The sequence below is a fragment of the Suricata suricatta genome, chromosome 13 (assembly GCF_006229205.1).
Source record: "Suricata suricatta isolate VVHF042 chromosome 13, meerkat_22Aug2017_6uvM2_HiC, whole genome shotgun sequence".
In the NCBI taxonomy this organism is placed as follows: domain Eukaryota; kingdom Metazoa; phylum Chordata; class Mammalia; order Carnivora; family Herpestidae; genus Suricata; species Suricata suricatta.
This window is the reverse complement of record NC_043712.1, coordinates 66,630,160-66,653,551: the sequence shown is the minus strand read 5'-3', so window position 1 is coordinate 66,653,551 and position 23,392 is coordinate 66,630,160. Positions and strand designations below refer to the sequence as shown.

Here is a 23,392-nt window from a genome sequence, read left to right as displayed (position 1 = left end):
GAATGGGTAATACAGATGCATAATATGTCATGATGTATTATGAAGCTTTTGAAAAAAATAATTAATGTTTTTCAAGTGGACAAAGTATTGTTATACCAGAAAAGTAAACTATAGAAAAATGTGAAGAATTCCAGTATGGTAAGATCCTCAGTGATAGATATGTTTATAAAATATGACCTGACTGTGAAAGGAAAGTACAGAAAGCTATAGATCGGGTTCTGTAACTGGGGTTACCCATAGGTGGCAGGCCAGGGACAAGGAAGAGGGGGGAAGGAGAAAAAAAATAAGATATTTAACTCTCTCTCTCTCCCAGTATATATATTATCTCATTTACACACACACACACACACACACACACACACACACACACACACTAGTGGGAAGGGAAGGATAGAGCTAGAACTATATATAATGACTTAGTGGGAATGTCCAAGATATATTGCCAAGCAAAAAGAAGTTGAAGGTGATACGTAAGTAGACTCATTCCAGCTGTGTAGAAGAAACGACTCCTCCACACTCTTAAGTGTGTTTGAAGAAAGGTCTGTGTGTTCACCACTTTTTATTCAAGATGTTACATTCTGCATTTGAAAAAAGAAGAACATTTAAAAAAGAAACAGGACAGCGAGGATTAAGTTTTCCTTGAAATAAAAGAGCATGGAGAAGAGCCATCAACATCCAAAGAACAGTAATGGCAACAGGCAGAACTTGAAAATTAGTTGGCCAGAGAGGCACACTAGAAATAGCAAATCTTTTTGAGAAATAATAAGAAAAGAGTGTCAGGAATAAAATGAAATAGGAAAATGCAAAGAATTAAAAAGAGAAAAAGGAGAAAACTAGTAGCCATAGTACACCAGAGAGAACCAACATATGTATAACAGACACCCCTGACATCATGGGCTTTCATGAAGGCTGACACAAAGAACACAGAGAACAGAAGGAAAAGACATGTAAATATGGCTTCCTAAAATAAAGTCTAAATTTTGACACATGAGTTCCAAGAAAAATTTGATACAAATGATCAATACAAATTCTTTACTTGAGGTAAAGAATCCTTTCAGGACATCTGGGTGGCTCAGTCAGTTAAGTGTCTGACTTTGCCTCAGGTCATGATCTGGTGGTTTGTGGGTTCAAGCCCTGCTTTGGGCTCTGTGCTGACAGCTTAGAGCCCGGTGCCTGCTTTGGATTCTGTTTCTCCCTCTTTCTCTGTTGGTTCCCTCGCACTTTGTGTCTCTCTCTCAAAAACAAACAAATATTTAAAAAATTTAAGAATCCTTTGGGTATTTAATTTCATCCTTCACCACCATCACCACACACACACACACACACACACACACACACACACACACAACCCAACTATTTACATATATATTTCAAAAAATTGTGCATGAACAAGAATAAAAGCATAAATAAAATAAATTACTTCAGGTATTCCTAATTTTTTCCTGGATTTTCTCTTTCTTGTGAATCACCTTTTGGCTCAGTCATTGGTATTTGTGTTTTCTCACACAACGTGGTCTTTGAGCTATTAAGAGAATTGGCAATGAGCATTTCATTAAAGAGCACCCTGCCATTGTCTCTGGATCCTTCTGACACACATCAAATCTAAGAACCCATTAAGGTTCTTCTTTGATACCCAGTAAGCAACTTTGATGCTGATGCTTTTCTGGTCAATGGAAGTATTGGTGGAAGGGTTTCAGATCTCAACCAGGAAGTTTTCTTCTTCCTCAAATGGTCCACAAGTGGCCTTTTGAGTGAAAAGTAGTGCTATTTCCCAGTGTTGTCACCAGGAACCAAATTTATGCATGAATAGGCTTTCAGTTATGCCCTGTAACATGTTGGCACATTGAAGGGAGACACGGATATCATACATCCATGTATTATACCATGTTTCTTCAAAATACTCACTATCCCTCCCTAGGGCAGAAAAATTCATCCATAAGCATTGACATCGTGCTTGTCACATGATTAAATTCAGGTAACGGAAGGCAGTGGAAGTGAAGGCTCCTTCCTAGCAGAAAATTTAAAGGCCACCTTTCTCCCCATCCCAACATACTCCACATAGTGGCTGCTCCTTTAGCCTGAGTCCTGGAAATGAAATGCAGCCAAAATTGACCCTCCATAAGCATATGGTGTGAGGGGAAAAATAAACTTGTAAGTCATCATGGTTTTTGGCTTATTTGTTATTACAGCATAGTTTAGGGGTAAGCTGACTGGTCTAACTTTCTAAGCACACAGGATTTAAAACCTGGTTTTAGAATGGTCTAAATTTTCTCCTGGAGGACTCTTGATTTCTGTAGGACTTCCTTAGGGCAGGCAATGAGTGGGTGATAAACAATTCTCCATGTGAGGTTGAAGGTCTCAGTGACCTTCCCTGAGATGTTTGAGAAGGGACCCCCTCTGGGTGTGGCTAAAACGTAGTCCCATTGTCATGAGCTATCATTTATACATGTATTCTGGTAAAACGATCATAAAATTCTAGGGTCAGAAAACATCTCCGGGACTGGAGACAACAGCTCATCTTGAGATATCATGGTGGTTCTCAGTGGGGAAGGGTTTAGTGAAGGGAGGGTGGGTAGGAGAGGGGGATGATGCTGGAGATCTGCAGTGTTCACTCCTGTTTCTCTTCTTTCCAATTAAAACCAATTCCATGATGGGGATATCAATCTGTGAAGAGCAGTTTTTCTTTTCCTCCCCAAAGTAGAAAATTCAGCATCTGTACCTAGAGTTCTGTTGGAGAAGTAGCTGAACTCAAAATGCATCAGAGATCCAACTGCAGTTCAGTGTTGGTGGGGTCAACAACTTGCAGCAGCCCCTTAAAGAAGTCAAGCTGTGATTTCCTCCTGGGATGATGTCATTAGGACCATTGACAATAGTGCTGGTGGAAAGTAGAGTAAAACAATTAGTTGAGCCTTCGAAGAAGTGGTAGATGAGCAGAAGATGACACATGAAATATAGCATAGGGCAGGAAGCTGGTTTCTCCCCTCATATTCAGGTTAGGGTAGATTAAGGGCCAGAGGCACCAGAGAATTAGTTTTTGACTCTCAAACCCTGTTTGGCCTCGAGGACTCCCCCTATTTCTTCCAGAATAAACAAAGAATCAATCCTCACAAAACATTTGCACCTTAACAAGGGCAGATAGGGTAGGGATATTGATTTTGCAGAGAGAAACTCTGGAGGGTGGGAGTGGCCGGTATGGGTCACTGGTGGTCCATCATGCACTGCAGCCCAACACCATCGGTATCACCATGACATCAGGAGGATGGCCTGCATTGCTCGATCCCCTTGAAAGAGAGGCAGTACCAGCCAAATACTAGTTAAGGGCATGGGCTCTGTGGGCAGAAGGACCTAAATTTTGTATCTTGATTGTGCTTATGTTTATTTTGCTTGGGAAAGTTGTATAGCCCTCATCAGGCTTGATTTTATCAAACACTGAAAAGAGCTATAGTTCCTAATGCATGCTGTGTTTCCAAGGTTTCAGTGAGAGAATTCATACAAAGTGCCTATCTCAAAGCTGGGGGCATAAGAAATGCTTGCACAGCACTAGCTAGTGTTATAGTCTTAGCTGAGAAAAGTCAGAGTCAAAGGTGGGTTAGAATTGCTGCACACGTTCTCATTTTTAAAGAGAGTTATTATGTTATAAAAAGAAGTAGATTGCATCTTTAGGCCTGATTTGTCTATTAATAAAGGATATGCAGATATTATAATCAAAAATACACTACCTGTTCAATAGGCTTTGACAACAAGATACCACCTCGGTTGTGTTTGCAGGTGAATTGGAGTTGAAAGCATTCTCCAAAATGTGATGGCAGTTGATGTCTACAGGGGTGCTGGAGAGTATCCCTGGAAGTGAAAAAGTGCCATCTATTTTATTAATTAACATTACCGAGCCTTCCTTCTGTCCTTAGCTTTTCCACCACATTTTCACTTGACAATATGCTCAACAGCAGCTCTGCCTCTCAGCTTTCTGCAGTGGCATATGCTGCACATTCGGGTTGGAGGCACGCCCCAACCCCCGGAAGCTGCCATTCTGTGGGTTTGGGGAGACAGGATACAGAGGATGGCAGGTGGTACCTGCAACGCAGGCTGTCATGAAGCAGGCGATGGTCCCCGCGATGAGAGCTCTCACTGCCCCCGAGGCAATATCGCGCTTTCTGGAAGGAGCCATAGATGCTGTCGAACACAGAAAAAGGAGATTAATGTTGAGATCATTGATTGGCATTCCAAATTCCCAGCGTTCGAGAACTGTTCTAGGGCTGGGCATGTCAGGTCAGTGACTTTTCTTTTTTTCCAAATTAGCTGGGAAAATCAAGATTGAAGAGCTTAGTAAGGAGCTGCATGTCCAGAGAAGTTCTCTGGTGTGGCAGGAAGGGAAGGAACTTGTTCACACCAGAAGGCTCAGAGACTTCCATTTTCTTTCTTTTTAAAGTTTATTTATGTTTTAAAGAGAGAGAGAGAGAGAGAGAGAGAGAGAGAGAGAGAGAGAGAGGAAGGAAGGAAGGAAGGAGGGGGTGCAGAGAGAGAGAGGGGGAGAAAGAGAGAATCCCAACTAGGCTCTGGGCTGCCGGTGCAGAGCCCTACATGGGCCTTGAACTCACAAACTGTGAGATCATGACCTGAGCTGAAATCAAGAGTTGGATACTCAACCAAATGAGCCACCCAGGCACCCCAGAGTCTTCCATTTTCTTCCAAAGAAACAAGTCCTAAGTTTTGTCTTAAGTTTTACCACAGTGTATGAAGGGCACACAAGGCCAATGGGTTTCAAGGGAAGATCCAAATATCTGCAACATCGTCACCATCTACTTCCATGCAGACATCACTAATCACAGCAGTTTCCCACTCCCATTGGGCCTCAGAATCCTTCTCCAAGTGGCCGTTAGAAATCTACTGGAATTGGCATGCTAAGCAAAACCTATGAGTCATCCCTGGGTGGAGAAGCACCTGTACATCTGGACAAATTCTTCCTGAGGTTAGCTTGGGTATACAGGGGAAACCATATTGTAGAGCAGGGATAAAAAATAGACCCCAAAGGATTTACTCTTGCGCCAGGGCCTTTTTCCCCCCTGACATAAATAATGTTACAGAGCAAGATTGAGATTCAAAATATGTTTATGTTATATACATTATTGAAGAATATTCTTTTCACTTACTGAGTCCGCCGATCACTATTCCTAGGGAACCGAAATTAGCAAAACCACAGAGAGCGTAAGTGGCAATAGTCTCAGAACGAATCTGTAAATAAGCATAAACATACGGATGTAATCATGGTGTGACCAGCTTAGTAAATCTGACATCCTAACCAGGCTTCCTTTTCTGACTAAGGAATCAATATTGATGAGTTAATGTGCAGTGTATGATGTCAAACACCTGTTGGTTTTAGACTCTTTTTTTCCATTTCCCCTTGAATTTCGAGAGAGGGAAATGGGCTGTATGGATTTGGAGACTTTCTACAAAGGAGTTGGAATTGGTAGTCTTGGCCTCTACAAATGCTGTTTTCTGCCCAATGATAACTTTTTAAAAGTGTTTAAATTTAGTTTGAGAGAGAGAGAGAGAGAGAGAGAGAACAAGAGGGCACAGAGGGGCAGAGTAAAGGAGAGAGAGAGGATTCCAATCAGGCTCTGCACCATCAGCACAGAACCCGATGCAGGGCTCGAACTCACAAACTGTAAGATCATGACCTGAGCTGAAGTCAGAAGCTTAACTGACTGAGACATCCAGGTGCCCCTGATCATAATTTCTAATATTCAGTATGACCTGGTCTCCTGCTATAGTGTGCCAGGCACAGTGCTAGCTACTGGAGATATAAACTTGGTCCCAGAAAATACTCATATTTCATTTGTTTGACAAAGAACTTATTTAGAATGTATTTAGCTGTTATTATTTATTTATTTATTTTGAGAGAGAAAGAGAGAGAGAGAGTGAGCACAAGTGGGATAGGGGAAGAGAGACAGGAGAGAGAATTCCAAGCAGGCTCTTAACTGTCAGCACAGAGTCCAATGTGGGGTCCAATGTGAACTCATGAACCGTGAAATCATGACCTGAGCCAAGATCAAGAGTTGGATGTTCAACCAACTCAGCCATCCAGGTACCCCAAGCTGTTATACTTTAATGAGAAGACAAGCACCCACTAAAAAACAGTTAAGGAGATTTCACAAAAGACATGTAAATGGCCCAAAAGCACCAGAAGATGTTTGACATCATTAGTTACCAGGGAAATGCAAATCAAAACAAGATGCCACTACACATGCACGAAAATGGCTTAAAAAATTGGGCAATACCAAGTATTGATGGGGATGTAGAACAATTGGAATTCTTGTGCATGGTGTGAATATAAACGGACAACAGTCTGTTTATAAAATACAAACATACCGGCAGTGTCTTATCAAGTTAATAGGTGTAGCCTGTATGAACCAGCAATAACACTCTTTGGAATTTTCCCAGGAGAAATAAAAACATGTCCGCAAGAAGATTGTATGTGTTTACGGCAACTGTATTCATAGCAGCTTCAAGCTGGAAGCAACCCAAATGTCCTTCAACAGGCAAATGGATCAACAAATAATGGATATCCATAAGACAGAATACTACTCTGCAGCAGGAAAGAAAATAACGGATGCGTGCAACAACACAAAGTGAGTCCATTTGTATAAAATTTTGTAAGCAAAAGTAATTGAGAGTGAAAGAAAGTCAGGCTGTCTGGAATGATGGGGTTGGTGGGGGGTGGTATTGTTGACTGCAACCAGCCGGAGAGAACATTTCTAGGTGTGATAGCAATGTTCTCTATGTCCACGGTGGTTGTGGTTACACTGATGATACATTGGTCAAAACTTGTATAGACACCAAAAAAGGGGTTTTTTTTGGGTATGTGAATTATACTTCCATGAGAAGGAATTACATTAATAAAAGGGAAACTCACAGATATCTTAGGAGTTTCTTTTTTAAAAAAATTTTTTAAATCTTTTTAATTTTTATTTATTTTTTAAAAAATAGTTTATTGTCAAATTGGTTTCCATACAACACCCAGTGCTCTTCCCCACAAGTGCCCTCCTCCATCACCACCACCTCTTTCCCCCCTCGCCCTCCCCCTTCAACCCTCAGTTCGTTTTCAGTATCCAATAGTCTCTCAGGTTTTGCGTCCCTCTCTCTCCCCAACTCTCTTTACCCCTTCCCCTCCCCCTGGTCCTCCATTAGGTTTCTCCTGTTCTCCTGTTAGACCTATGAGTGCAAACATATGGTATCTGTCCTTCTCTGCCTGACTTATTTTGCTTAGCATGACACCCTCGAGGTCCATCCACTTTCCTACAAATGGCCAGGAGTTTCTTTTATTCTGGCTGTGATAGCGTGCTTGCCTTTCTTTGGTCCTCAGCTCTAACCATCCCATAGGAATATTGGGTGCCCATTTAGAAGTAGGAGAATGAATGAGTCCTTTCACAGGGCAGTAGGAAGATGGGAGGTGAATTTGTAGAAGCATGAACATTGCCTTCTGGCTCTTTTCTGACAGCCAGGAGATGCTGCTCAGGACAGATCATTCTTTCCCAGGTTGAGGGACTGACCACAGGACACTGGACTTTGAAGGTTCAGTGGACTTTGTGGCCCACCAGAAGCTCACCCAATCTGGCAAAGGCACCCACACAAGTGAGACAGTAACTTTCTTTTCCAAAATCTTGAAAAATCTATAATTTGGTTTAAGGAACAGACCAGGAAAATGCTACATTCAAAAGTAGTGGTGCCTTTTTATCCTCCCCACCCCCAACTAATTGGATTTTCTAAAGCTTACATTCAAGACTCAAGTGGTCACGGTAAATTTTTTGTTGATTATAAGGATGTTCTTCTCTTTCGTGGTTTCTGAGAATGCTTTTGTTGAAATTTTCAATCAGAGTGCATATTGCAGACAGGAGAAAAATATTTCAAGGGTTTGAGCAGTCTGCTGTTTCTGGAAAAGCTCCTCGTCATTCCCTGCCCTCCCCAGTGCTTTTTGTTTAGTTCAATGGGCTTCAGAACCAGGCAGGCTTATTACGAGACTGTGGGGAGGGAGATGGCACAAAGTACTTGAGGTCCTGCTTTCCTCTTTTGGGGGATCTGTGGGTTGGGGATACACAGATGTGGTCATGTAGGGTTTTCAAATAAGAGGAAAAAGCGGCTGAAATGATTCCACTTCGCCTTTCCCCATAAATGTGCAAGATTGCGTGATGGAAGGAGCTGCGCTGGAAAAGTAATAATGCATCATGCAGCTCTCCTTGTGCATGAGCAGAGATGCCGTATGTACAAGGACAGTTTTTGCGTTACTTTCAATGGCAGAAAATTGATAACAGTGTCCATCAACAAGGGACTGGTTAAATTAAATAATGGTGTGTTCATCCCATAGAATACTATTCCACAGACACAAGCGGAAAGGGATGCGAGATAGGTTATTATGTGCAAAGAGCAAGTTTAAGAACAATGAGCATTATCTGGTCACGGGGAGAAGAGCTGAGTGGCAGAGATATAGGGGGTTGATTTACTTTCCCTCTCACCTTTTGGTGCCTTTTGAATTCTCTATGATGGTCTACATTAAGTGTAAACAAACAAAGATGCAAAGTGTTACTTTTACTCTAAGGAAGAAAAGATGACAGGGTAAGGAAGCGCTCACTCGGCAGACCACACGCTACATACTTATTCTAACCTGGATGGACCATACTGGGTTTTGCCTCAGGGACCCAGATCTTATGCCTCAGTCATGTGTTGCCTTTTCCAGGAGATGCTGGGACATCTCCACCCCTTGTTGGTTGGTAAACAAAAACTGCAGGGACTCATCCCCGTTTTGTCGACCGGAAATAAGAAATGGGAAAAAAAGAAATGCTTTTGCCATTATGACTCAACAGTACTGAAGTTATTGGGTTCCTGGGTCCAGATCTCTTCTGTGGGTTGGCCTCTGGTGGGGGCTCACCCTCAACCCAAATCAGCTCGATTGTGGTGTCTCTGTTTTCTTAAAAACTGTTCACAAGCCACTGCCAGGCTGGTGAGCTTGCTTAGCTCATGAACAAAACTACTTTCTCCTGGCAACTGGCAGTTGGGGATGGAAAGCAATTCACTTCATTTAGCCTATTGTTTACTTTTGGCAGGGAAGCAAACTCTTCGGTCAGGCTGCGCTGCACAGCTAGTTCAAGAACAGACATTAGAGAAACAGGCGACCCACAGAGCCACTGTATCAGATGCGCGGGTCAAATGCCCCTGACTATAACACACAAATCAGTACTCTCCTGGAGTAGGCTGTTAACGTTTGTGTAGTATGTGGGAGTAAATTTGCATGTTTGGTCTCCTTTGCTGGCAGAGACGGTAGTATTGTTCAGTGGTAGGCAATTTCAGGTAAAGCCTTGGGCCACATGTTTTCCTCCCCTTTCCTTTTAAAGCTGAATACATGCCTAGCACATTAATTACAAGTGGTTTGTTTATTTTTATTTTAATTTTGCTTTTTAATGTTTATTTATTTTTGAGAGAGAGAGAGAGAGAGAGAGAGTACAAGCGGGTGAAGGGCAGACACAGAATCCAAAATAGGCTCCAGGCTCTGAGCTGTCAGCACAGAGCCTGTTGCGGGGCTCGAACCCACAAACCATGAGATTTGGACCTGAGCCAAAGTCAGACACTCAACTGACTGAGCCATCCAGGCACCCCACAAGTAACTTGTTTCCATGAGTAATGGCGGTGGTCAGAAATGTCCATGATTTCCCTACAAGTTTCCACATGTGTGACAATTCTGTTCTTTAAGAAAGTAAATGTTGGAGAGGTGGCTATAAAATATGACCTAAGCAATGGCTTCTCCTGAGTTCCCTTAGCCCTTCCAAGTGCACATGACTGTCTCCTTAGAGTCTGTTGACCTGAAGTCCTGACACCATTACAAGACGCTTGTCTCCAAAGTTCAGACCACTCTCCAAGATTTTCTCTTCCCTCATCCACTTGTGACTCACTATTTCTTTAAGATGTCCAGGTACTGTCTTACATTTGGGCTGTTTCTCAGAGTTTCTAGAATTTCAAAAGCTAGAAGAAAGAGACCTTCAAGATGATCAGACGATGTGCCCATGAGGGCAGAGGCCTTAGTACTTTTTCCCTCAGTGCGGAGCTGCACTGCAGATAGAAGGCATATGGCAAATATTTGTTGATTGATTCCAGTCCCAGTTCATATGACTCTATGTTTGGATCCACAGCTCTCAAAAGTAAATGATCATAGTTTTAAGGATTAGCTGTGTTTCTCTACACACACATGCACACACACACACACACACGGCTTAGTTCAACATCATTGAAGATTATGAGGTGCTATGTTCACTATGAGCCCATGAGATCAGGGACTTTTGGTCTGTTTTGTCCTCTGATATATCCTCAAGGGCCCATCTTGATGCACAGAAGACTGTCCAGGGACTGCTTAATGAATGTATGTGTGATAAAGAAGCGTATTGAGAAATCAAAGCATTTACTCACCGACATATATTGCTGCACACCATTCACAAATTTGGGTCCAGCCTCTTTTCTTAAACTGATCAATTTTGAGAGGTGTTCATATGCTACAAATTCATTGAAAAATGTCTTATAGCCTATGAGTTTGGCAACCATAAAGCTGTCTTGCCAGTCCACTCCCATCATGAAGGAAAACGGCATGAAGATGTAGGAGCATATTATCTGCAAAGCCCAAAAATAGATATTTTTTATTATTAGAATGGTGATTTGCTTCTGGTTCTTCTGTTTCAAACTTGTGATAAGATTTTTTTCTCCCCCCACCTCCCCTTGTGTCTCCTTTAAGCACAGAAATCCCTTCACATTATCTGAACTATCTCCATCCATTAGAAGTCAGGACTGGCAGCCTGGATTCTTGGCATAAGGTAGGGAGAGAATGGCTCCATGTTGGGGGAAGGAGGGTGATAGGAGGTGGTAGATACAAGATGAGTGTGTGCATTATATAAGAGTATACTATAGGTTGTTAGGGAAGGCCATTCACAAACGTATTTTATTGTTAAACAAAAATAAGCAGAAACAAAATGGAGGAGAGACGTGATAGAATTATACCTCAAAACTCAGTTGCGGGTAGTCAAACATGTTTCCAAACCAGGACAGGGCTGCATTCAAAAAAGACAACAGGGCCAGGAAGGCAATCAAGTTCACAGCGATGTTTGCCACCAGGGAGATGGATGAGGATGCTCCCTGTGTTGCGGCTTCTAGGAGGTTCCTTGAATCGCTTTATAAAAAAATAGCAATTCCAGAATTACCCAGGTGTTGTCAGTGGATGGACATCACAGGTGTAGAAATGGCACAATCAGAGATCATTTGTTTGGAAAGACAAACTCTTAGGCTCATGCCTGGGTCAAAATACTCTCCTAAATTTCATGAAATCATGATGGCATTTATAAATCCTGAATGTAGGTGATGGGTATGTGGGTGTCTAACTATTATACTACTCTGTTAATGGGAAGGTATTTACAGTTAAAAATTTGCAAAAAATAAAAATATCATAGACTTTAAAAATTATATTAAGGTAGCTACCAGAAAACATTTATAAAATATTCACAGTATAAGAACTAATAATTCAAGGAAGGCCTGACTATCCATCACCTCATTTAAGAAATGGAACCTCACCATCACCTTTGAGTACCCTTTGCTTCCTTAATCTCATCCTATTCTCTTTAATCTCAGAGGTACCTCGTTCCCTACACATTGCTGATCATTCCCCATTCTTTTTATTTTTCCTACATGATTTTATGCCTAAATAATATGTTGTGTAGATTTATACATTTGCTAACTTCAGAAGTGGAATCACACATATTCCATACATGTATTCTTTGACAACTTGTTTTTCACTCATGGTTATGACTATCCCTACATACAGACATGAATGAATCTAAACAACATGTTCATTGATGGCTTCTGTCATTTAATTAAATTCTTCTGACATCATAAAATCCGTTTTTCACCTTTTTTTCTTTCTTTCACATTGGAAAAAAAAAAAAGGATTGAAGAGGAGTTAAAGATACCTATACCACACCTTCATTCTCCCTATTATATACGAAACTTCCAGAAATGGCTGTCCCATGTCTTTCCAATGGTCTTAAGCCACAGCTCAATAAACATATATATTTAAAATGAAATATCTACATTGAACAGTTAAGGAAATGTATTGACATTCAAATATTTGGGGAGTTTTTCAAGTATTGAAAAGAGATTTTTTTGGAAGTCTAGTAAAGTCTAATAGTCACTGGGAAATTAAATTCACTTTAATACTATGATTCACTCTGCTCTCTGATTATCAACCTTTAGCTGTATTTTGAATTTGGGTCCCCACCCCCCAACTCCCCAGCTTGTATAAAGTAGATGAATGTCTCACTTACCCACTTTCCATTTTCATGGCATTCTTGAGGGTTATTTTAGGTGTTTCGGTCTCAGGCCAAAACAGTTTAGCCACAGCCAATGATGCAGGTGCGGACATGACTGAGGCAGTTAACAAGTGGGAGGCTGAAACCTGTGGTTTCAGGAGAAAGGAGACCAACTGAGGTTTAGCCTTTCTGTTGTGTTCAAAATTAAAATGGCCCAAAAGCCTTACAAGAGAAGAGAAGGGCAGGAATTGAGCTTATGCCAGAAAAATGTTTCTTGGGAGGCTTGGAAACCCTCAGTGAGCCAAGTCGGCATTACCTTGAGAGCCAGAGGGAGAAGGGAGGAATTTGTGTTAATTGACCACATCCTTTGGGGAGAAACACAAAACCAAAATCCAATCATTTGGAAGAGAATTAATCCTGTGTTGTAAGAGCTTTCTTTTTTCTTTAAAAATTTTTTTTTATGTCTTTACTTTTGAGAGAGAGAGAGACAGAGAGTGAGCTGGGGAGGGACAGAGAGAGAGGGAGACACAGAATTTGAAGACAGGTTCCAGGCTCTGAGCTGTCAGCACAGAGCCTGACGTGGAGCTCAAACCCACAGACCGTAAGATCATGACCTGAGCTGAAGTTGGATGCTTAACTGACTCAGCCACCCAGGCACCCCAGTAAGAACTTTCAAAGAAGATTCCTCTACCTCTCTGTTGACCTTTGGAATGTTTAAATAGTCCCTAAAGCCCATATTTCATTACCTCATCAGTTTAGATCAGGGAAATATCTTGGGGGCCAGGATGGATATACCCCTCTCTGTCTTCCCTTTGCTTTCCTGAAATCCTTGGTGCCTTTATATCATATTCATTTATCCAGAGCCCCTTTATCCTGTAAGTTATTTATGTTTCCCTCACTGTAGGCCTACTTAAACTCTTTTCCCTTTCCTCCCCACACCCTTACTTTGTTTCTGGATTCTCTTCCTTGTGTTTTTAGAATTCTACAATCCATACCTCCCCCCCTTACTCCTATCCCATCCTGCTCATTTTTGCCGGCAGCATTCCTACGGTGGTGGCAGAGTGGACCATCTGGAGATCCAGTCGAACTGCTCTTCTAAGATCTCTTTCACCCTCTTTCTCTTCTCTCTCCTTGTTGGTTGGCTCTCTGAGGCTTGTATGAAATGAAGGAATAAAGCTCACCTATTTCGTAAGAACTACTAGTCACCTGGGTCACACAGATGAGTGTTCTTCCATTTCTCCCCTGGGAGTTGCTTCTATGTGTGGCTTGTAAGTTCTGTACATAGGGCACAAGCATCAGTTATGCTCTGCAGCCCTGTGCTCTCAAACTGGCTCTCCAAAAAAAAAATTGACAGGGGCGCCTGGGTGGCTCAGTCGGTTAAGCCTCTGACTTCGGCTCAGGTCAGATCTTACGGTTGTGAGTTCGAGCCCCACGTCGGGCTCTGTGCTGACAGCTCAGAGCCTGGAGCCTGCTTCCGGTTCTGTGTCTCCCTCTCTCTCTGACCCTCTCCCTCTCATGCTCTGTCTCTCTCTGTATCAAAAATAAATTAAAATATTTAAAAAAATTGACATCTGGGTCTCATCTTAAGAGATTCTGGTTTAATTGCTCTGTGCTATGGGCCTGGGCATCAGGGTTTTTTAAAGTTCCCAGATGGTTCTGATGTGCAGAAATGTTTGAGAACCATTGCTCTAGGCCACAGGTCAGAAAGCTTTCTCTGTGAAGGGCCAGAGAGTAAACATTTTTGGCTTTTTCAGCTACTCAACTCTATAGCATGAAAGCCACCGAAGAGAAGTGAATAGAAGTAGCTTGTTTCCACCAAACTTTAGTTACCAAAAAGGGGAGCAACCGATTTTGGCCCAGGGACCATACCTTGCTGACCTCTAGTCTTGACTGCCTTTGCTAGAGACAGTAATAATGGTTTTTGTTGTTGTTTTTACATATTTGAATGTTCAGCCAAAATAACCCCATAAAATGAGCTCATTCTGCCACATTTGGATATAATGCACATTTAGGTGACAGGGATTTGAAAGAGAAGCCACAAATCTCCTCAGGGTCACTCCATTCTAATGCCAAAGGAACCATGACAAACTGTTCAGCAAAAAGGACACTCTTTTGGCCTCCTTACCCGGCAGCAATGGTAAAGAAAACACAGAAATAACAGCCGCAAAGAAAGAAGAGGTTGAAATTTCCATAAACTTATCTCCAAACATTCTTACCCCGAAAGAAATGTATGCACCTAACACGCTTCCAGCAATGGTAGAGAAGCCAGCGGTCATGATTGCGTGAAGTTCTGACCTGGTGATGTGTGGTAAGTAGGGTCGGACCAGCAGTGGAGACTCTGTCTGGAAACAAAGTGAGACCAGGTTAAATGTCCCCTTTTAAATCTTAGGAAGGTGTGCCAAGCTACTCAAGATTCCATTTTCGAAAGCAGTATTTCTAAGAGTGAAGCACAGACCAGCTCCGTCAATGTCTCCTGGGAACTTGTTAGACATGCAAACTCTCAGACTCAGTAGATTCAGAAACTCTGGGAATGGATGAGCAATCGTGTGTGAACAGCCTTCCAGGTGGTTCTGAGGCATGTTCATTAGAGAACCCACACCATCAATGTCTGGATCTCTGCACTCTAGGTCAGTGTGCACATAGAGTTGTATGTGAGGTTTGCAAGGTTTGCAAGACCAATTCCTATAAGGTCCCCACCAATCTAGGCTTAGAGCCCGATGGCTAGATACATTTTTCTGAGTTTGGAGCACTGCTGCCCAAGTAACTGCACCCTACCCTTCCAAACTGGTGGTTTTCAAGCCTCTGTGATTCCCATCTCCCAGCTTCATCATGACAGACCATAAGCCTCTTTGCTTACACCACAGGGAAGGAGAGACAACCAGCAACGGGGACTTACCAGCAACAGGGAGCCTGGAGGGCTCAGTCAGTTGAGCATTGAGCTTAGGCTCAGGTTATGATCTCACGGTTCGTGGGTTTGAGTCCCGCACTGGGCTCTGTGCTGAAAGCTTGGAGCCTGGAGCCTGCTTCTGATTCTGTGTCTCCCTCTCTCTCTGCCCCTCCCCTGCTTATGATCTGTCTCTCTCCTTCTCTCAAAAATAAATAAATGTTAACAAAAATAAAAAAAAAACCCAGCAATAACGAGGGCAGGTACCCACAGGTGCTTTCCTAATCGAGAAGCAGAGACCCTGCTCCTCTCCGTGGGTGGAAAGGAATTAGAGAGAGTGTGGTTGTAAAGGCTTGAATCCTATTAAGGAGGACAGACAGCCTGCAACATGAGGCTCTCCATAATTAATAGCTGTACTTTTAGCATATTAAGTATCACATTGAGCACCACGGAAGCATGTATGCAATTTTACAATTTTCCCCTCATTATTTGTGATTGTTCTGTAAGATTGAATGTGTTGAGCTTCACTTCATGGACTCAATAGAAACTCAGTGCATGAGTCCTCTGACCCCGCAGGTAGGAGTAATCAAGTCAAGATGGTGTTCTAATTAGTCCCGAGAGATTGTCTGAGTATAATTACAATACTTTCAACTTCTAGGGAAGAAAGTCTGGGCCTCGCCCTAAAGCCTATACTTCACGCTAGCAAGCTGCGCTTGCCAATAAGGCTTAGCCTGCCTGGAACAATTCTAAGCCTCAGACTTGGAGCCATGTGCTTCTCTGGGTGACTTGAGTTTTGCTTCAAATCCAATGTCCTTGGGTAGCAGTGCTGGCAAGCATTCACATTTTGGTTCCCGGGTGTGTGATTCCATTTTGCCTGAAGCCACATACCCTGAGTGTTGAGGATGATTTCCATATCTTCCTTATCCTTCCCGTGGGAACGCTGCTGTTTTGAAGGACACCCCCCAGCATCATATTTCCTTGCCTAAATGGGCTTCAGGCCAAAACACTTATCCATGCGATGGATCAGAAGGACGAAAATGCTTTTGCTCATCAGCATTTTTCTTCAGGCTCAGCCAAGACAGACTGTTGGCCAGCTCAGACAAGTAGAGAGTAAGCTCAAGTATTTATACAGCTGCTGGGTTACTGGTAGAAAGTCTTTCTTAGTCTCTTTCATTACCACAAGCATGATGCCACAGAATGGGAGGCTCCCTGTTACAGGTTTGCAGCTTCAAAATAAGTGGTGAGCTCTTTTGGAGTGGATGACCTGCAGTCTCTGGAGGGTGGATCTGAGACCTCAACAATTCAGTTAATTCAGAAAAGATTGGTTGAGAGTCTATCCGGGAAAAGCCAAGCACTTCGATAATTTAATAAAATGATTTTCTATCTTTCTTCTTCTCCATAAACTTTCCAGAACCCGAATTTGATACCAGTGCCTTGGGACACTTGGAAGGGACATTCTTTTTCTGTCTCTGGAATCTGAACATTGTCAGGGCTGAGGGCTCCTTATTTTGATACCCTTTTCCTGACACTTAAAAAAAAAACCCACCATTGTATTTTTTATTCTACTTTCTGGTAAGAGTATCCATTTTAACAGGGTTTTTTTTTTTTTGTATCATTTTGAGATTACAACTTACCTGTCCAACAAATATATTGCCAGCAGCAACTACAGATTCAATAGGAGATGATCCCATAGTCACTAGCATTACCCATCCGACCTGGAAGGGAATAAGGGACAAAGTCAGTGAAGAGCTGCTTGTATATACAAAGCTTCAACGTAGGGATGAAAATCTTTGGAGGAAAATGCCTTCAACAGTTGTTGGCAGGCCAGTGGTGGTGTCAAGTGTGAGTATATCTTATCTAGAGTCTACAGAGGGGACCCATCACATCCTCCTATTTGAGTGGTAAAGCTGAGTCATTGTATTTGCTTTGAACTTATACGGTCACTATAGAAACAGATCTGTACTGAAACGCTGTATGAGAATAATAAACTCTAATAATTGCTAACACTTTTGACAGGCTTTACCACATTCCAAGCACTGTTTAAACGCTTGATCCAGGTAACACATTTAATTATCATAATACTGCTTTGATGGAAGTCCTGTAATTATGGCTGTTTTATAGAAAAGGAATACGAGGCACAGAACAGTTTAGTTGTTTTGTCTAAGATCACCCAGATAATAGGTAGTGGAATGAGGTTTGGCCCTTTCTACCTAACTCTCAAATGAACATGGTTTATGGTCACTCTTCTGAACTGGCCCATCCAGCTAGAGACTGTGGTGCCTGCCTCAGGATGGAAGCTTCCTGTCTCATCCTCTCCTTCCTCTCTCCTCAGACATGAGCACATAATGCTGAATGTTCAAGTCAGTAATCAGAAAATCGTGGGCCTTGGCACACTCTTGCTGAAATTCTAAATTCTGCTGGTGTTCTGGTTCCTCTCTCTCTCTCTTTCCTCTTCTTACTTTCCTCTCTTTTATTTATTTATAAGGATCAAAGGAGGGCTATGGCTGTGCCCAAACTCTGTGTCCTGTTTGTGTGTGTGCATTTGAACTAACTTGTAAATATCCTCATGTTGCAATTTAACACAAGTGTCGAACTGATGCTGGAGTGTCAGAAATGAGATTAACTTTTCAGACTTGTGTGTGTGTGTGTGTGTGTGTGTGTGTGTGCGCGCGCGCGCACGCGCTTATAAAACTCCCTCAGAAAGAAAAAGCAGCTCCCTTTTTGCTTTGACCCTCTAGCAACTCCTAGACCAGGATTCTCCACTTTTTCAATGTCCTGAGGATAAGCAGGGCTTCTCTGTAAGGGAAGACAGCCAGGACGAAGGAAGGATGCTATTCTCCCCACAGGTGTCAGCTCTGCTGGAAGCAATTCCCTGGCCAAAGAAGTAATTACTAACATTTTATATGAAGATAGTCAGTAACCACTGACTGCAAGTCAAAGCCCCATTAGAAGTTCCTGAGATAACATTCCCTCTGTGGCTACATGTAGGATTATTTGGTTTGGGCCTAATACCTTGGGGTCGAGGGGTGGTGGTGGTGGTGGTGGTGGATCTTGGAACAAACAGAAAGACACTTTGGAAAAGCCTGGATAAAAGGCATCTAAGGCTTTGTCCCTGAAATAATCAGCTGCACACTTGTCACCCAGTCCTTTCAAGCCCCCGTACCTTTCTAATGATCCACTGCATCAGTCCGAGGTAGTAGAGCATGGACATGACTGTGCTGAAGAAAACCACAATTGGCAGGACCTGGGAGGGAGTGGGGGGTTGAAAGCATTCCAGGGCTGATGTCGGCCTCAGTAATATTAGTAAGTTTCAGATCAGGTCTCTTTTCTGCCTCCCTCTCCCCAACCCTGCCCCATCTGGAAAACATCATAAAACTACTAGAAACTCCTCTTGAACTAAATGACACTTTTCTCAGGCAGCTTCCCCATCTACAACCTTTTGTTTGAATTTACTCCGGATCAGCTTGAGGATATTTCATAGAAAGCATGACATTTTTTTCATTTTTCTGCACTGATGAGCTTCTGCTACTTTAGTTTGTCAGGGAAGGAATGAAGTCTGAAGGGGGCCAGGGGAGTGTGTAATAACTAGATCCACAAACTGAGGGTCACTGGCAGATATTCTTGAAGTTCTGATACTAAACAGCCTCATTAGCAGAGGATCCTGGTTGAAATGGAGTGTGAGCAGCCTCAGATCTTTATTTGTAGAAGTTGCACAGACCAGATACAGCCTGGTGGGTGCTTACCCAAACTGCCTCCCATAGGGTAAGTGACTCATCCATGTAGCTCTGACGAGAATAATTATTGTACTTGTGGAGTTTTTGAATCACTAAAAAATAAACTTTGGAAATAGTTTATTTCTGCGATACCACAAGTGTCTTTTTTGAACCCCATTTCCCTGATGCTTTTTGGGTGCCTTCCCTGCAGTTTGTGAGCAGTTTCCACCCTGCAGAGAACACACAGAGCTGTGGGCTGGGTCTCTCCCCCTCTCTGCACCCCATCCTCTCTGTCCCCCCGCTAAGTGGCCAGGGACATGCTGCCACCAGAGGCACAGAATGACCGAGGACAATTTGTACAGGATCCAATTTAGAAAAATCTATTAATAATATATATTAAAAGACATTTTGTGCCATTATGCAGAATTCAGTCACTTATGTGCTTTTATTGGCTTTAATGGGCAAGCAGAGCCATCCTGAAAGCTTCGGGGAATTCAAAGAGCTTATCTCTTGAATGTTCCCACAGGGTTTCTGCTTAGGCAGGAAGGACGGAGGCTGCTACCCTGGGGGAGAGGCCGGTGGTGGGTGTGCGGGTGGGTAGGTAAAGTCTAAAGACACTGGTGTCGTTTGGGTATCAGGTTATGCCTTCCTTGTGACTTTCTTTTCCCAGTTCTGGGTTCAATTCATGACATGAGCATATTTCTGTCTCGGTTCGTAAACACTTGGCCTTTGGGAGATGGCTTTGTCATCCAAACACCAAAGCATCAAATCAGCAATTAAAAAAAAAAAACTCAGTATAAACGTTGGCCTAACTGAAGCCGGGGGAGTTCGGAGGTAAACTTGGAGTCCCTAAGTGAGAGAACAATTTAGATGTACAGAAACAATGACATCACTACAAAGAATGCTGAAGGCAAAGCCAAATTCATCTTTCTGACTCATCCACAAGTACACGTTGGGGCTTCGCAGGGACAGCGAGCTTCCCGGGGCCTGGGGGAGCCCGGGGAGGTCAGGTCGCCTTTCCCTTGGAGAATAATGTCCCTCCTTTGGTTGGGAGAAGGCCCAGCCTCCAGGCCCACTGTGCCGAAGGAAAGACACAAAAGGTTTAGCATGGAGATGGCTCTGAAAGAACAGAGGTTGATGCGAGTGAGCAGCGGTCTCTTTTTGGGAGCCTGAAGGGTTCCGGAGCACAAAGCTATCTCGGATCCCTGGCCTAGAGGCCATCAGCGGCCATGTGCCTGTTCATTGCCAGGTACGGAATGTTCTTTTCCATTATACTTCAGATACTGTTATCCCATGGGATTTTTCAAAAGTATCTCGGGCAATGCTATGAACTTCCTCAAAAGTATTTGTATATTTCTGACTTCCTCAAGATGTTTCCCTCAGTGCTATAGTAACAAAGTAAAACATTTGCAATCCACTGACTTCAGATAAAATCAGATAAATGGAAAAGGTATCCACGTAGGCTATGCCCAACGGGTGTATATCTGGTTTCGGGTCAGTTTCTACCAGAACATCTACAAAGATCGAGAAGGTACTGACAAGGAAGTCATACTTAGAAAAGGGGTTTGGCTTTACCTTAAATGCAAAGAAGTGGTCTGTATATTTCTCACCAAAGACAAATTCAGCCCCAGCGTTAGTATACTCCAAGAAGGTCTGAATTAAAGAGAGGAAAAGAGCACACACTCATCACAACCACGGAACTGGTGGCTACAGTCCCCAGGACCTCCCAGGCTCTATAGAAGGGGAGGCCAGCAAACTTGCTGGATAGAGGTGGAAAGTAAATTTTTTGCAGCTGATGGCATGGAAGTATATATTTTTTAATGTTAATATATTTGGTTTTGAGAGAGAGACAGAGAGCCAGACCTCTAGAGAGGGAGACAGAATTCCAAGCAGGCTCTGTGCTGTCAATGGGGAGCTCGACGTGGAGCTCCAACTCATGAACTCAGATCATGACCTGAGCCAAAACCTAGAGTTGGATGCTTAAGCGACTGAGCCACCCAGGTGCCCCAGGAAGTGTATTTTTGAACTACACCCACATACAGATTTCCTGTCATTTGTGACATTCATTCTGACTCCAGGATACTCAAGAAGGACCCAGGTGCAGCCATTTGTTCCAGCAAGTCATAGGTGGCACATAGGTGGCACTAGCCATCACTCCATGCAAAGAAAGCCTGTCTTTCTATTTGTGGAGCCATCTTAGAAGTGTGACATCCCTGGGCCAGGATGAAGGGATGATCAGGATAGGGGAATGCTGTAGTGGATGATTGGGCAAGGGACAATGATAATATTAATAAACTAGGCAGATTGACATATTCTACACAAAAATGTGTCAACTAATGCAGACAAATAAACCTACTTCTGACATGTCTTGAGGATTATATCCAAAAGTTAAAAAAAGAATTTATAAGCAACATGTTCATTTGAACCCAACTTACCTGAACTTGTTTGCCCAACCAATCAAAAGCCATAAATCCAGGGTCAGTCCTTAGGATTAAGAGCCCAAGAAGAAACTGTAACCCAACTCCCCAAAAGACAGGTCTCCAGTAAACCTATGCAGAAAGATGAAGAGATGGATGTCACTAGAAAATGAATGGCAAAGCTCAGCATAGACACCCAGAGGATTACTATTTCCTCGGATGCTTCTCACACATGGCCTGTGATCCATCTTTGAGAGTCCAAAGCACTTGTGAGCAGAGAATCACGGCCCCAGATCTCAGGGCTGCATTCCCTCTCCCCAGTCCCGAATTTGAAGACTTCAGTCCCTAGAAGGTATGCAACTATCATTCTGTCCGGATAAAATGACTTAGACACAAAGAGTAGTCTTAGAAGGACCGTCAAAGGAGGAAGGAAGGATCTGGCCCTCTTAGTTGTGTTATAAATGTGAGAGACCTATAATTATTTCCCCTGTCTGGAAAATGGAAAGGCTGAACATGACTTTTCTGTGTGCCCAAGGTTTGTTCATCTGACAATTTGTAAGTGAATTAAGTGAAATTCTACCCTGGTGAAGGGCTCTCATTTCACTGTGAAAGGAACCAATTAACTCTAATGCAGACCCAGGGAGTACAGCAGTAATGGACAATCATCTGCTTTCATTTTTGGTGCAGAAACGAGTGGGCTGCAGAGAACTGAAGGATCGGAGGCATAGCAATCAGTGGCGATGCCGACTCTAGCAGGGCAAGGTGACTTTCTTTTTGGGCCAAACTTTCAACCAGGAAAGTCTTCCAGAGTTTGCCATTCTGAGTCATGAGTGAAAGCCTGGATGTCTCCAAAATTCTCACCCATTTAATGGGTTACAGGCTGACAGAATGAGGATAGGGATTGAATTCAGTGGGAACAAATCTGATCTGTTTAAGGATAGATTTTTTGCAGTAAAAGAACCTAAATTGCAAATGGAAATTTGGTAAACTACAGAATTCAGTGGTAGAATATTAGATTACTTACTGATCTGGGGATATCGGAATCAAAATAGATGAATTTTCTTAGCGTGTTGACAGAGGGAGGTAGGGTAAATGAGTAGAAATTAGACTTGACAGGAGAGAACACCTCACAGGTGGTGGAACTGGAAAATTACTGAGAATGAAAAATGAGAGAGTACTAGTACTAAGCAAGTTCGGGAAGGAAGGTGCCATAGCCACTTAAAAGAGCATAACAAGGTAAAACTAACATTGGGTAACGATGAAATTCTCTCACACTCATTGTTTTGAGCAACTTAGACATGAGGGGGAAAAAAGGAGGGAAAAATCTGAAAAAAATCGATTTCATACTCACTTTGGTTGGATGCTTGGAAAATAGAAACACCAGGACAATATACATGATGAGCCCGCCAAAGGACACCAGCTGCTGCTGGCCCAGTTTGGCGGTGTCAAAGATCAGCCAGAATATAACGCCCAGGACCAGTGAGCTCCAAATCACCCTAAGAAAATCAGAAAGGGGGCGTCAGCATCATTTGTTATGTAACTTGAAACTCTTAAAATCAGGGTTAAACTAACATACAATTTATTAAGAGTAACATCCTGGCACCAGGAAGTTATGCTTCTAGATATGGCACAGACCTTCTTTGGCTTGGCTGTCACGGCAAATAGCTAAAAACTAAGCACTGCATTAAGCACATTCTAAAACCCTTGGGCTTTCACTGGTTCAAGGTCATACAAAGGGGTCAGAGATGAGAGGGGGTGTTTAGAGAGGGAAGTCTCTAGTGATTTTATTGGGAGATCTGCGAGTTCTAATCTCTGTTTTGGGAGACGGGAGAGATATAACCTTCTGCCCTTTAGGGGAGAACTTGAAATGTGTTCTCTGAAGTTGGAGAGCTTCAGCTGAGCCTCACATAGTAAGATGGACTTCAGGAAGGGTTTGACTCCTTGGCAGATCTAGTGGGCATGACAAGTTTGACTCACAGCTTGGAGGGCAGAGCCAGAAATCGTGCTGTGTTGGGATTGGACTTGTTAGACCAAGCGTAGGTGAAC

The 23,392-nt window shown here is 42.8% G+C and overlaps 1 protein-coding gene across 1 annotated transcript in view; it reads right to left on the bottom strand.

The window, feature by feature from the left end:
- Nucleotides 1-1,446: 1,446 nt before the first annotated feature.
- Nucleotides 1,447-23,392, bottom strand: part of SLC28A3 (solute carrier family 28 member 3) — a 53,850-nt gene continuing 31,904 nt past the window's right edge. Inside the window, exons 7-19 of the mRNA XM_029920384.1 lie at nucleotides 22,698-22,842; nucleotides 21,365-21,478; nucleotides 20,505-20,582; nucleotides 18,380-18,460; nucleotides 16,851-16,931; nucleotides 14,549-14,674; nucleotides 12,348-12,478; nucleotides 11,032-11,200; nucleotides 10,450-10,647; nucleotides 5,148-5,229; nucleotides 4,072-4,170; nucleotides 3,720-3,840; nucleotides 1,447-2,875 (exon numbers count right to left, since the gene is read on the bottom strand). Of these exons, the coding sequence (XP_029776244.1) occupies nucleotides 2,749-2,875; nucleotides 3,720-3,840; nucleotides 4,072-4,170; nucleotides 5,148-5,229; nucleotides 10,450-10,647; nucleotides 11,032-11,200; nucleotides 12,348-12,478; nucleotides 14,549-14,674; nucleotides 16,851-16,931; nucleotides 18,380-18,460; nucleotides 20,505-20,582; nucleotides 21,365-21,478; nucleotides 22,698-22,842 (1,552 nt within the window). The 3' untranslated portion in view covers nucleotides 1,447-2,748. The remainder of the gene's footprint in view (nucleotides 2,876-3,719; nucleotides 3,841-4,071; nucleotides 4,171-5,147; nucleotides 5,230-10,449; nucleotides 10,648-11,031; nucleotides 11,201-12,347; nucleotides 12,479-14,548; nucleotides 14,675-16,850; nucleotides 16,932-18,379; nucleotides 18,461-20,504; nucleotides 20,583-21,364; nucleotides 21,479-22,697; nucleotides 22,843-23,392) is intronic.